Raw genomic sequence first — 12,030 nt, 5'->3', positions numbered from 1 at the left:
GAGTGCTTGGCACGGCAGTGGAATCAGCCGCAGGGTCAATTAACTGATCTAGTGTTGGTAGATTACCGTACCCATCGCTTTCTGCAGTGGTGGAACCTACAACATTTATCAAAAGGACGGCCTTTCATCGACCCTACTCCACACACCGTGCTCACAGCAGAGGCATCTCTGACAGGTCGGGGTGCCCATCTCCAAGATTACACAATATAAGGCCTGTGGAGCAACAAGCACAAAGCCTCCACATCAACTATCTAGAGCTTCTAGAAGGGTTTCTAGCGCTCCAAGCTTTTCAAACTCACCTGATAGGCAAAACTGTAATAGTCCGATCAAACAACATGACAGCAATGTATTATGTGCACAAGCAGGGAGGGACACACACTCTCCAACTGTCAAGACTCGCTCAAGCCATTTGGAGATAGACAATCCATCACAGGATTGATCTTCTGGCAGAACACCTCCCAGGAGTAAACAATCCGATTCATACCCAAGGTCTCCTTCCATTTTTTCAACAATGGGTATTCCCACAAATAGACTTGCTCATCACAGCCGACAATGCAAAATGCCCAAACTTCGGCCCCGGGTTCCCGCAACCGCTCTCAAAGGGCAATGCCCTATGGAAGAACTAGTCAGGGAAATTTGCCTTTGCTTTTCCACCTATAAATAAATAAATAAATCTGGTATTTGTAAAGTGCGAACAATTACCCCTAAGGGCCGTTGGGAAGATTAAGGAGCTAATAACCAGGGTCAAATGGTGCTGGGCTAACCTGGCGCCGGGGGATCAAACTGTGAACCTCGCCTCCAGTCTCCTCACACAGAACCATGGAGAAATCAGACATCCACATCCCAAAGACCTGAACTTAGCGATCTGGCTCCTGAAGTCATAGAGTTTGGTTGTTTAAATCTACCACCAGACTATGAATATTCTAAAAGAAGCAAGAAAGCCTACCACCAGAGCTAGATATGCTGCAAAGGGGAAAAGATTTGTTGTCTACTATAATAACAACAAAATCAACCCTCTAGATGCTTCTGTACAAAACATTATCTGTTACCTGTTACACTTACAGCAAACTGGACTAGCTCATACATCTATTCATTTGCACCTGGCATCAGTAGCTGCGTATTTGCAGAACAGGCAACATTTGTCACTATTCAGAGTTCCAGTAATCAGAGCCTTCGTGGTAGGCTTGAAAATGGTAATACTACCAAGAATTCCTCCTGTCTCAGTATGGAATCTTAACATTGTCCTTACAAGGTTCATGGGTCCACCTTTTGAACAATTGCGCTAGTGCCCTTTGCAGTTTCTCTCATGGAAAGTTGCTTTCGTCATTGCGGTCACATCACTGAGGAGAGTTGGTGAGCTACAGGCATATTCGTTGGAAGAACCCTTCTTTTAGCTACACAAAAACAGGGTAGTTCTCCGTACCAACCCTAAATTCCTCCCCAAAGTTGTTTCCGTTTTTCATATAAACCAATCGGTTGAGTTACCTGTTTTTTTTTCTCAACCTGATTCTGTAGCAGAACGCGCTCTTTACACGCTTAACGTAAAAAGAGCTTTATTGTACTACATTGATGGGACAAAAGACTTTCGCAAAACAAAATAACTGTTTGTTGCATTTGCTCCACCTCACCAAGGCAATCCTATCTCTAAATCTGGCTTTGCAAGATGGATTGTTCAATGCATTCAAGCATGCTACGCAAAAGCTAAAAGAACTTTAACCATACTCCCTAAAGCACATTCCACCCGCAAAATGGGGGCTTCTGTGGCCTTTTTAGGTACCATCCCTCTAGCTGACATATGCAAATCAGCTACATGGTCTAAACCACACACATTTACCAAACACTATTGTGTAGATGTGTTAGCACGACAACAGGCTAATGAAGGCCAAGCAGTACTGAAAACACTATTCCAAACAACTGCAACAGCTACAGGTTAGCCACTGCTTTGGGATCATACTGCTTTGAAGTCTATGTAAAGCATGTGTTCGAGGCATATGAGCTGCAGAGTCACACACTGAGGATAAGATCGCCATCTGGTGTTGGGCTCGGATGATTGCAGGTTGTTGTTGTCTTCGGAAGAAGCCTTTGGTCACGAGGTTGGTGACTCCTCCCCTGGACAACAGTGCGCATGGGCATCCACTCCATCGTCAGATTGTTTTTTTCCGCCATTGGGTTCGGATGAACTTTTTTCCGCTCCAGCAGAAAACTTCTAGCAATCAGTTTAACTCCTTAACCTTCATTCCATCGACTTCGAAATCAACTCGGACCGGTTCCGGAAGCGGCTGATGGACAGGACACCCTTCAAAAAATGCCCCCAGTGTGGAGCGAAGTTCCCCCACAGTGACCACCACGAGGTTTGTAACCTCTGCCTGTCGCCGGAACATAACGAGTCCACCTGTCCAGCTTGTGCCGCTTTCCGTTCGAAGAAGACCCTCCGGGACCGAAGAGCTCGACGCCATATTATGGCCAAACCAGCTCCAGAACCGGAGGACATCTTTGCTCAAGATGTTCCCGAAGACGACACCGAAGATCTCGAGATCGTGTCCGAGGCCGACGATTCCAATGACCTCATCACTCCAGGGCAGCGTGTGAGTACCACCCCCCCTGCCCCTGCCCCATCCAAAAAGACAGTGGTCAAGACTCCGCCAGCTGGGCCCAGTCGCGACCGGAAATCCTCTTCAGAAGCCCCGCCCTCGGGCCCGGCTCCGAAGACATCTAAGCCTGTAGGTGGCTCGGGCTCGAGCAAACCTCATGTGATTGTGCCTTTAACACCCTCGGCACCGAAAAAACCACTGTCGGCACCGAAACAGGCTTCGAGACCGAAATCTCCTTCGGCACTGAAACGTTCCTCGGCACCGAAGTCTCCACCGGCGCCGAAACGTTCTTCGACATCGATGCCTAAAAGTCCCTCGGCACCGAAACATACATCGGCACCGAAACATACATCGGCACCGAAAACTCCATCGGCTCCGAAAAATCCATCGGAACTGAAACATCCTTCGGCACCGAAAACATCATCGGCACCGAAAACTACGCCCACACCAAAAACAGCTCATAAAGACCCGAAGCGGGCGTCGCCGCCACCACCTTCGGAGCCAGATGAACTTTTTCGACCAGATCCTACTCAAAAGCGGATCTACATCAATCCTAACACTGGACATGTGACTGCCATCCCATATAAAAAACGGAAGCTGGACACTACACCTCCCCCAGCTCCCATACGAAAAAAGGACTGTGCCACTTCACCACTTCGTCCTTCTTCTCCTGTTTTACCTTCTAACCCGTCCCCCCCTCCTCCTCCTGTTTCTCCTTTACCTTTACCACCTCCCTATCATTCACCTCCTCCACAGGATGATAATGATGACTTAGGGGGAGGGGCGGACCCTGATTTATTTAATGATCCTGTTGATCCAACCGACCCGTTTACTTTTCCAGACACAGCACCGGTAGATGACTGGTCTTATCCAATGCCTGACATGCCTGACCCCACTACCTACCCCTCCAAGCCCTCCCCTCCTGATGACCACCTAGGGTTTGGCCAACTAATAAATAGGGCAGCAACGTTCCATGGTGTCACTATGCACACGGACCCCCTTGAGGAGGATTTTCTCCTCGATACCTTTGAGCAGTCACAAAAAACTGTTCATATACTTCCCATGATTAAAGGGGTTATAAAGCATGCCACTGACGTCTTTAAAGACCCTGTTCGAGCGAGGGTTCTCAACCCCCGCATCGAAAAAAAGTACCGACCAGCCCCGCAGGACCCTGCATACATTAAAGCCCAGCTCCCTTTAGACTCCTTGGTCGTATCAAATGCCAGGAAGCGCGTTAACTCACAGACAACTGGAGAAACGCCCCCCCCAGACAAGGAGTCTAAGCTTTTAGAGGCCTCAGGCAAACGAGTCGCCGCACAGGCGGCGAACCACTGGCGTATTGCCAATACCCAGGCCCTGTTAGCTCGGTATGACAGGGCACATTATGACCAACTTGAGGACCTTATGCAACATCTGCCTGAACCCTTTAAGTCCCAGGCCACTGACCTCATTCAAGAAGGCAAATTAATATCTAATGCCTCTATTAAATGCGCCTTAGATGCGGCAGACACTGCTTCTAGGGCGGTCAATACTAGCGTCTTACTCAGACGACATGCCTGGCTCCGTATTTCCGGGTTTAAACCGGAGGTTCAAACCGCAATTCTGGCTCAACCTTTCAACCAAGAGCAGTTATTTGGCCCTGCAGTGGATACTGCATTAGAAAAAATGAAGAAGGATAATGAAACTGCCAAGTCTATGGGAGCACTGCAGTCTCCTCAAAACCGGGGTTCCTTTCGTCGCTCCTTTTATAGAGGAGGCTCCAAAAACACATCAACTGAGACCACGTCCACCTTTAAAAATTCTGGACAAACATCCCCTAACAGAGGTTATTTCCGGGGAGGTTATTAGGGGAAACAATAACAAAGGCCGAGGGCGGGGCAATAACAACACCCGCACCTCCCCAGCCACCAAACAGTGACTTGCCACCACTCCCCCCAGACCATTCCACTCCGGTCGGGGGGCGACTCCAACAATTCCTACCTGTCTGGACTTCCATCACCACAGACAGATGGGTAAGACAAATTATCCAGTCTGGCTACTGCCTCGAACTCATACAATCCCCCCCAAACATACCACCCAAACAACGCCCAATGTCCTCACATCATCTCTCTCTCCTCAAACAAGAAGTTCAATCCCTGTTACAAAAACATGCGATGGAACCAGTCCCCCTTCAACATCAGGGAAAAGGGGTATATTCTCTATACTTCCTCATTCCCAAAAAGGACAAAACACTAAGGCCCATACTGGATCTCAGACTACTAAACCAGTATATACATTCGGATCATTTTCATAACGACCACTCTCCAACAAGTCCTCCCACTCCTACAACAGGGAGACTTCCTTGCCACATTAGACCTCAAGGACGCATACTTTCACATCCCTATGCATCCCGCTCACAGAAAATATCTACGATTTGTGGTAGATGGGCAACACTATCAATTTACAGTTCTCCCATTCGGAGTAACAACAGCACCCAGAGTGTTCACCAAGTGCTTAGCAGTCGTGGCAGCGCACCTCAGAAGACAACAGATCCATGTCTTCCCCTATCTGGACGATTGGCTCATAAAAGCCAATACATACCAAAAATGCGTTCTCCACACTCATCGCACGATTCAAACTCTCCACGATTTGGGATTCACTATCAACTACCCCAAATCCCACCTACAACCTTCCCACTTACATCAGTATCTAGGAGCAACCATAGATACATCCAAGGCCATTGCTTATCCCAGCACTGCCAGGATAGCCAGTATACAAAATCTCATCTCTCAATTTCAAACTCATCCATCTCTTCCAGCAAGAGTGTTCATGCAGCTCCTAGGCATGATGGCGTCATGCATCTCCATAGTCCCCCACGCACGACTTCAAATGCGTCCCTTACAGGAATGTTTAGCACAACAGTGGAACCAAGCTCACGGACAACTTACCGATCTGGTGTTGGTGGACAGTCGCTCACTTCGCTCACTGAAATGGTGGAACACCATCAACCTGTCCAAAGGGCGACCGTTCTTAGAGCCTCTTCCACAAGTTGTGCTAACTACCGACGCATCTCTCACGGGGTGGGGAGCCCACCTCCTTCACCATACCACTCAGGGCAGATGGACCAGTCAACAAAAACTGCTCCACATCAACCACCTGGAACTCTTAGCAGTGTTCCTAGCACTAAAATCCTTTCAAGTTCACCTAAAGAACAAAACTGTCCTCATACGCACAGACAACATGACGACAATGTATTATATACAGAAACAGGGAGGGACACACTCTCCCCAACTGTCCCAACTGGCGCAGCAAATCTGGAGATGGGCAATTCCCCAAAACATCTATCTGTTAGCAGAACATCTCCCAGGGATCCACAATCAAGTGGCCGACCTCCTAAGTCGCCACACACAGCAGATCCACGAATGGGAACTACACCCCAAGGTTCTACTCCCCTTCTTCCAAAAGTGGGGACAACCAGACATAGACCTGTTCGCCACTCCCGAAAACACAAAATGCCCAACCTTCGCCGCCAGATTTCCACACCCACAGTCCAAGGGCAATGCCCTATGGATGAACTGGTCAGGCAGATTTGCGTACGCCTTTCCGCCTCTCCCACTAGTTCCATTTGTGGTACGCAAACTGAAACAACAGTCACTAACACTAATACTAGTGGCTCCCACTTGGGCACGTCAACCGTGGTTCACCACGCTTCTAGAACTATCCTTAGTTCCACATCAAAGACTACGCCTCTCCCCGGATCTATTAACCCAGAACCATGGAGAAATCAGACACCCAGATCCTCAAACACTGAACCTAGCGATCTGGCTCCTGAGGTCTTAGAGTTCGGTTACCTCAATCTCCCTCCAGACTGTATGAATATCATAAAGGAAGCCAGACGCCCTACTACTAGAGCGTGTTATGCCGCTAAATGGAAACGATTTGCCATCTACTGCGCTAATAATGACATACATCCATTGGACGCTTCCATCCAAAACATCATTTGCTATCTACTACACTTGCAAAGATGCAATCTAGCGTATTCCTCTATACGTCTACACCTAGCAGCCTTGGCAGCCTACTTGCAAAATAGGCAACACCTGTCCCTTTTTAAGGTACCAGCCATCAAAGCGTTTATGGAAGGTCTCAAAAGAATCCTTCCCCCAAGATTGCCACCTGCACCAGTGTGGAATCTCAATGTGGTTCTAACAAGACTCATGGGTCCCCCATTTGAACCTATGCACAAATGTGAATTACAATTCCTAACATGGAAGGTAGCTTTCCTTATCGCAATCACTTCCCTGCGCAGAGTAAGTGAAATACAAGCCCTTACACTTGAGGAACCTTTCTTACAACTACACCGTAACAAAGTGGTTCTTAGGACAAACCCTAAATTTCTTCCAAAAGTGATTTCCCCTTTCCACCTTAACCAATCAGTAGAGCTACCGGTCTTTTTCCCAAACCCAGACTCCGTAGCTGAAAGGGCCCTACATACCTTAGATGTGAAAAGAGCCTTGCTTTATTACATCGACAGGACAAAACCCTTTCGAAAGACAAAACAACTCTTTGTTGCTTTCGCACCACCACATAAAGGCAACCCAATCTCCAAATCAGGTATAGCCCGGTGGATAGTTAAATGCATCCAAATATGCTACCTCAAGGCTAAACGTACACTTACAGTTCCCCCTAGGGCGCACTCCACCCGTAAAATAGGGGCTTCTATGGCCTTCTTAGGTAACATTCCCTTAGAGGACATTTGCAAGGCAGCCACGTGGTCTACCACGCATACCTTCACTAAACACTATTGTGTTGACGTGCAGGCCAAACAACAGGCCTCCGTGGGCCAGGCTGTCCTAAAAACTTTATTTCAAGCTGCTGCAACGGATACAGGCGACCACCGCTAAGGGGAAGCACTGCTGTATAATCTATCCTCAGTGTGTGATCTGCAGCTCATATGCCTCGAACGGAATATGCTACTTACCAGTATGCATCTGTTCTTGGCATGTAGAGCTGCAGAGTCACACACGCCCGCCCGCCTCCCCGGGACCTGTATCTGTTCCAGCATCCGTCTTACTTAGACATTACACATGGACATCCTTTCTTTCATTTCTATACACTCCATCTTTTCCCATCATGGCGAAAAACAATCTGACGATGGAGTGGATGCCCATGCGCACTGTTGTCCAGGGGAGGAGTCACCAACCTCGTGACCAAAGGCTTCTTCCGAAGACAACAACAACCTGCAATCATCCGAGCCCAACACCAGATGGCGATCTTATCCTCAGTGTGTGACTCTGCAGCTCTACATGCCAAGAACAGATGCATACTGGTAAGTAGCATATTCCTTATCTACAGTACACATGCCTAGAACCGATAATGTTTCTTACCCAGTAATCATCTGTTCATGGCATGTAGAGCTGTAGATTCACATGCCCCCACCCTCCTCCCCGGGTACCTGTATTTGTTGCAGTTCTTAAATTAAACAATCATATGCATGGATATCTCCTTACTTACTCCATTCTCACCCTCTTGTGAAGAAAAAAAATCTAACAATGGAGTTGACGACCATGCGCACTATCACCGAAAGGAGCTATCACCTTACCTCGTGACTAGGAAAGACTTCTTCGAAGAAAAGCAGCTTGCAAACATCCGGACCCAACACTAGATGGCAAGAGTATGCAAAGCATGTGAATCTACAGCTCTACATGCCAAGAACAAATCCTTACTGGGTAAGTAACATTATACTTCCTACAACTGGTTTTTCTACTAGTCATTACATCTGTGAGATGTCAATGAGTTGCAAGTGCTGAGTCGTGCCCCCCTTCACTTCCTTTTTCCCTGACAAGGTAGTTCTTGGAATCATGGTTGCTATCCTGCCCCCAGTGGTCACGTCCTGTCATATGGGGGAGTCTTAGAGACTGATGATGATGGACGGAGTGCTAAAACTTTTCAGACACTCACACCCAGTTACAGATCTGGGTTTGATCCATCATCGTTCTTTAGCTCACTTTGCCATCTCAGTTCAGACATGGCCATATGCAAATCAGTCTTGACCCTGTGCCTCATGGGAACAGTCCAGCCCGAACTGCCAAGCCATGCCTTCCCTGGACCGGAAACAAGCATTCTGGGACCGGTTTCTAGCTAACAGCCGTCTTCAGCCAGGCTAGCTTGAATCCAGTGGCAAAGTGAGCAAGGGACTCACATCTGAGCATACCCTGCCAACTTATAGCTATCAAAGCGGTACAAAAGGGGGTGGTGATGGACGGAGCATCAGAACCAATCAAACACTCACACCCAGTCAACAGATCTGGGTTTGATCCATCACCGTTCTTTAGCACACTCTGCCACCCCAGTTCAGACATGGCCATATGTAAATCAGTCTGACCCTGTGCCTCATGGGAACAGTCCAGCCCGAACTGCCAAGCCATGCCTTCCCTGGACCGGAAACAAGCTTCCTAGGACTGGTTTCTGGCTAATCAGCCGTCATCAGCCAGGCTTGCTTGAATCCAGTGGCAAGGTGAGCACGGGTCCCACGTCCCTACCGGTTTCCTTTCCCCCTCCTCATCATACTAAAGCGGACGAGAGACTTCCTAGACTATTGAAAAGTTTCCAGATTCAGTCTGATGCCTGGAATAATAAAACGGTGAGGAATCTGCAGGTAGAGTTTCTATCTGAAAGAGCTTCACCGGAGAGAAGTTACTCTTACTTTACTGAAAGGCTGTCTATATTTACGAATATGTTAAAGAAATAAAGAAGCCTAAAAGGCGTAAAAAACTATAGGCACAGTGATCAGAAAGGCAGGTGTTGGAGAGCAGGTGACCCTCAAGAGAGCAAAAAGAATGACAGTTTGTGAAAGTGAGCAGAAACAAGATCTTAACCCAGAAGATTGAGGGACCTAGCAGCTCGAGATGGGGAAGGAATAGTGCAGATTGCGAGAAAAAAAAGCCTAAACATCTCTGAAAGATCAAAATAAAGAGGACACTTAGAAACCAAGCTTAGAAAAGTGAACCATTCAAGTATCCTGAAATGGCAAGCAGTGGAGATGCAGAAGGGCAGGCAGCGCCTTGAGCTTCGAAGGCAAATTCAAGCAGAGATGAGGACACAGAAGAGAATAAAAGCGTAGGCAGGGGGAGAGTAAGGAGGAAGAGATGTAGAGTTTCATCCTAGAAGAGCAAGAGTGGTCAGGAGTGTTTTACTTTTGTTTTTAATAATAAGAATATATTAAAATGTTGCAGTGAGAGGTCTCATTTTATAGCACTGTTGAAGTTGTGCAGTTAGGAAAATGTGTTCAAAAATATTTGGTAAAGAATGTCTTTGCCTGAGCGCATGGATTCTCATGCTAGTGCTGCAGTCCTTGATTCTCATGCACTGAATGCGGTTTTTGGTTGATTTCAGAACAAAGAGGACCAGGCGAAGGTAGTATCCAACCTAAAAAGCATCTCCATGTCATCCAGCAAGCTGCTCCTCGCTGCCAAGTCCTTGTCTGCCGACCCCTCTGCTCCCAACCTGAAGAATGCCCTTGCAGCTGCTGCACGGTACGAGAAGGGCACAGGCCGAGCAGGCCTGGGGGCTTAAACCTGCCTAAATGTTGGTATTGTGGTGGGAATGAGGAGTCTGGGCACATCAGAAGGGGGGTGCTGTACCACCAACACTTGCCGCTTAGGGGGATGGCGATGCACGGCTGTGAGCATGATACAGGGGCGTCCACAATGTCAGGGCTGGGCGGTTGCAGCACAATTATGATCTCTTTAGGGCTCCCTGAAATAGGGTAGATGGGGTAGAGGCTGCAGAGGGGCCGGACTGGTCTAGAGAAGCTCTAATTCCATCATGTGGGCAACAAACGCCGTGGGAACATTGAGTTGTGAAGTTAAAAGGTGAAGCTGCAATACCTCTGAGAATGAATCCATTGTCAGACGTCTGATGCAGCTGCCTCCATTGTCTTTACAGTGAGGAGTCTCTGTATGGAAATAGAGCCACCAGGTACCACGTCAGCGCACACTCAAATACAGCAGCAAGCAACCGATAGGAGGCCAGACAACCTTTGCGAAGGGCTTTCCACTGTGTAGTAGTATGTCACTACGCTTTTAGTAACTTTTGATCTCTTTGAGCTCGAAACATTTTTTGTAAAATCTGCATATTATGCAGCAGATGGGTTATGCTGGACCTGCGGCAAATGCATAAATATGCGGAAACCACCGCTGCTGCAATATTGCATAATTCCAGTTGATCTGCACAGGATATAAAGTTGTTTGTTCCATATTGACACATTGTGAGAAAGTGCCCTCTTTCTTGCATGTCAAGCCCCCACTTTTTGCTGAATTGCCGATGTAATTTGACTGAGTGTGCCCTGGGCTCCTGCCAATCAAGTACCCAGGGCCTGTGTTCTTTCCCTAAAACTGCATTGAAGCCTAAACACAATTGGCATCTCTGGCCACATGTCAGCCCCTGGTAAGTTGTACCATAGGTACCCAGGGCACTGTTGTGAGAAAGTGCCATCTTTCTTGCATGGTATGCCTCCACGTTTTGTTAAATTGCTGAATGTACTTTGACTGAGTGTGCCCTGGGCCCCTGCCAATCAGGTGCCCAGGGCCTATGTTCCTTCCCTCAAAACTGTGCTGAAACCTAAACCCAAATGGGCAAACCCTAGCCACATGTCAGCCCCTAGTAAATGGTACACTAGGTACCCAGGGCCTTGTGACCAGGGAAGGCCCCTAAGGGCTACAGCACTTATTGTGCGACCCTTAGAGACCCTGTACCCTGACACAAACACACTGCCCTTGCACGCCGAGTGTCTGGGTATAGAACAAAACAGAGTCGACATGGCACACATCCCTGTGTGCATGCCCACAACACACACTGCCCTGGCATACCTCAGTCACCCCTCTAGCTGGGTGCCCTATGCCAGTGGTGTGGGTACAGGAGCATGAGCCTTGTGCCCCTACAGTACCCAGGTCCATTCCTGGGCACTGTAAGTGCAGTGCTGCCATTAGGAGTATATAGTGCCGGGATGTCGTCAACACGAACTCCACAGCAACATGATGGCAACACTGAAGACTGAGAAGTTTGGTATCAAACTTCTCAGCACAGTAAACCCGCACTGATGCCAGTGTGGGATTTAATGTACAATGCACGACAGAGGGCATCTTAGAGATGCCCCCTGAACCTAACCTACAATCCACGTCTGGTCTGAGGGGCTGCCTAGGCTGCCACACAGTAGACCTGTTGCTGGATCCCTGGGTAGAGAGCCATCCGCCCTCCTGGGCCTGCAACAATGCACGTCCTGGGCGAGGTGCTAGGTCTCCTCCACCAGGATGGGCAGGGGAAGCTTCAAAGGCATGCCGCCTTTGTGAGCTCTCCAGGCCATTTGCTGTACTCAGCAAGTGGCCCCCACCGGTTCTGACCCCCACTCTGGCGGGAAGACTAGTGGGAAACCCCAAGGAAGGAAAGGGGGTGTGCCAGCCTC

General features: G+C 48.4%; 1 protein-coding gene across 7 annotated transcripts in view; it reads left to right on the top strand.

Moving 5' to 3' along the window:
- Window positions 1–12,030, top strand: part of TLN1 (talin 1) — an 880,838-nt gene that overhangs the window by 489,716 nt on the left and 379,092 nt on the right. For all 7 annotated transcript variants that reach the window (XM_085627686.1, XM_085627681.1, XM_085627685.1 and 4 more), the window contains one exon: window positions 9,963–10,102. In XM_085627686.1, the coding sequence (XP_085483812.1) occupies window positions 9,963–10,102 (140 nt within the window). The remainder of the gene's footprint in view (window positions 1–9,962; window positions 10,103–12,030) is intronic.

This window comes from Triturus cristatus, chromosome 2_1 (assembly GCF_964204655.1).
Source record: "Triturus cristatus chromosome 2_1, aTriCri1.1, whole genome shotgun sequence".
NCBI lineage: Eukaryota > Metazoa > Chordata > Amphibia > Caudata > Salamandridae > Triturus > Triturus cristatus.
Note: the sequence above shows the minus strand (reverse complement) of the source record. Positions and strands in the feature narration are given on the sequence as shown.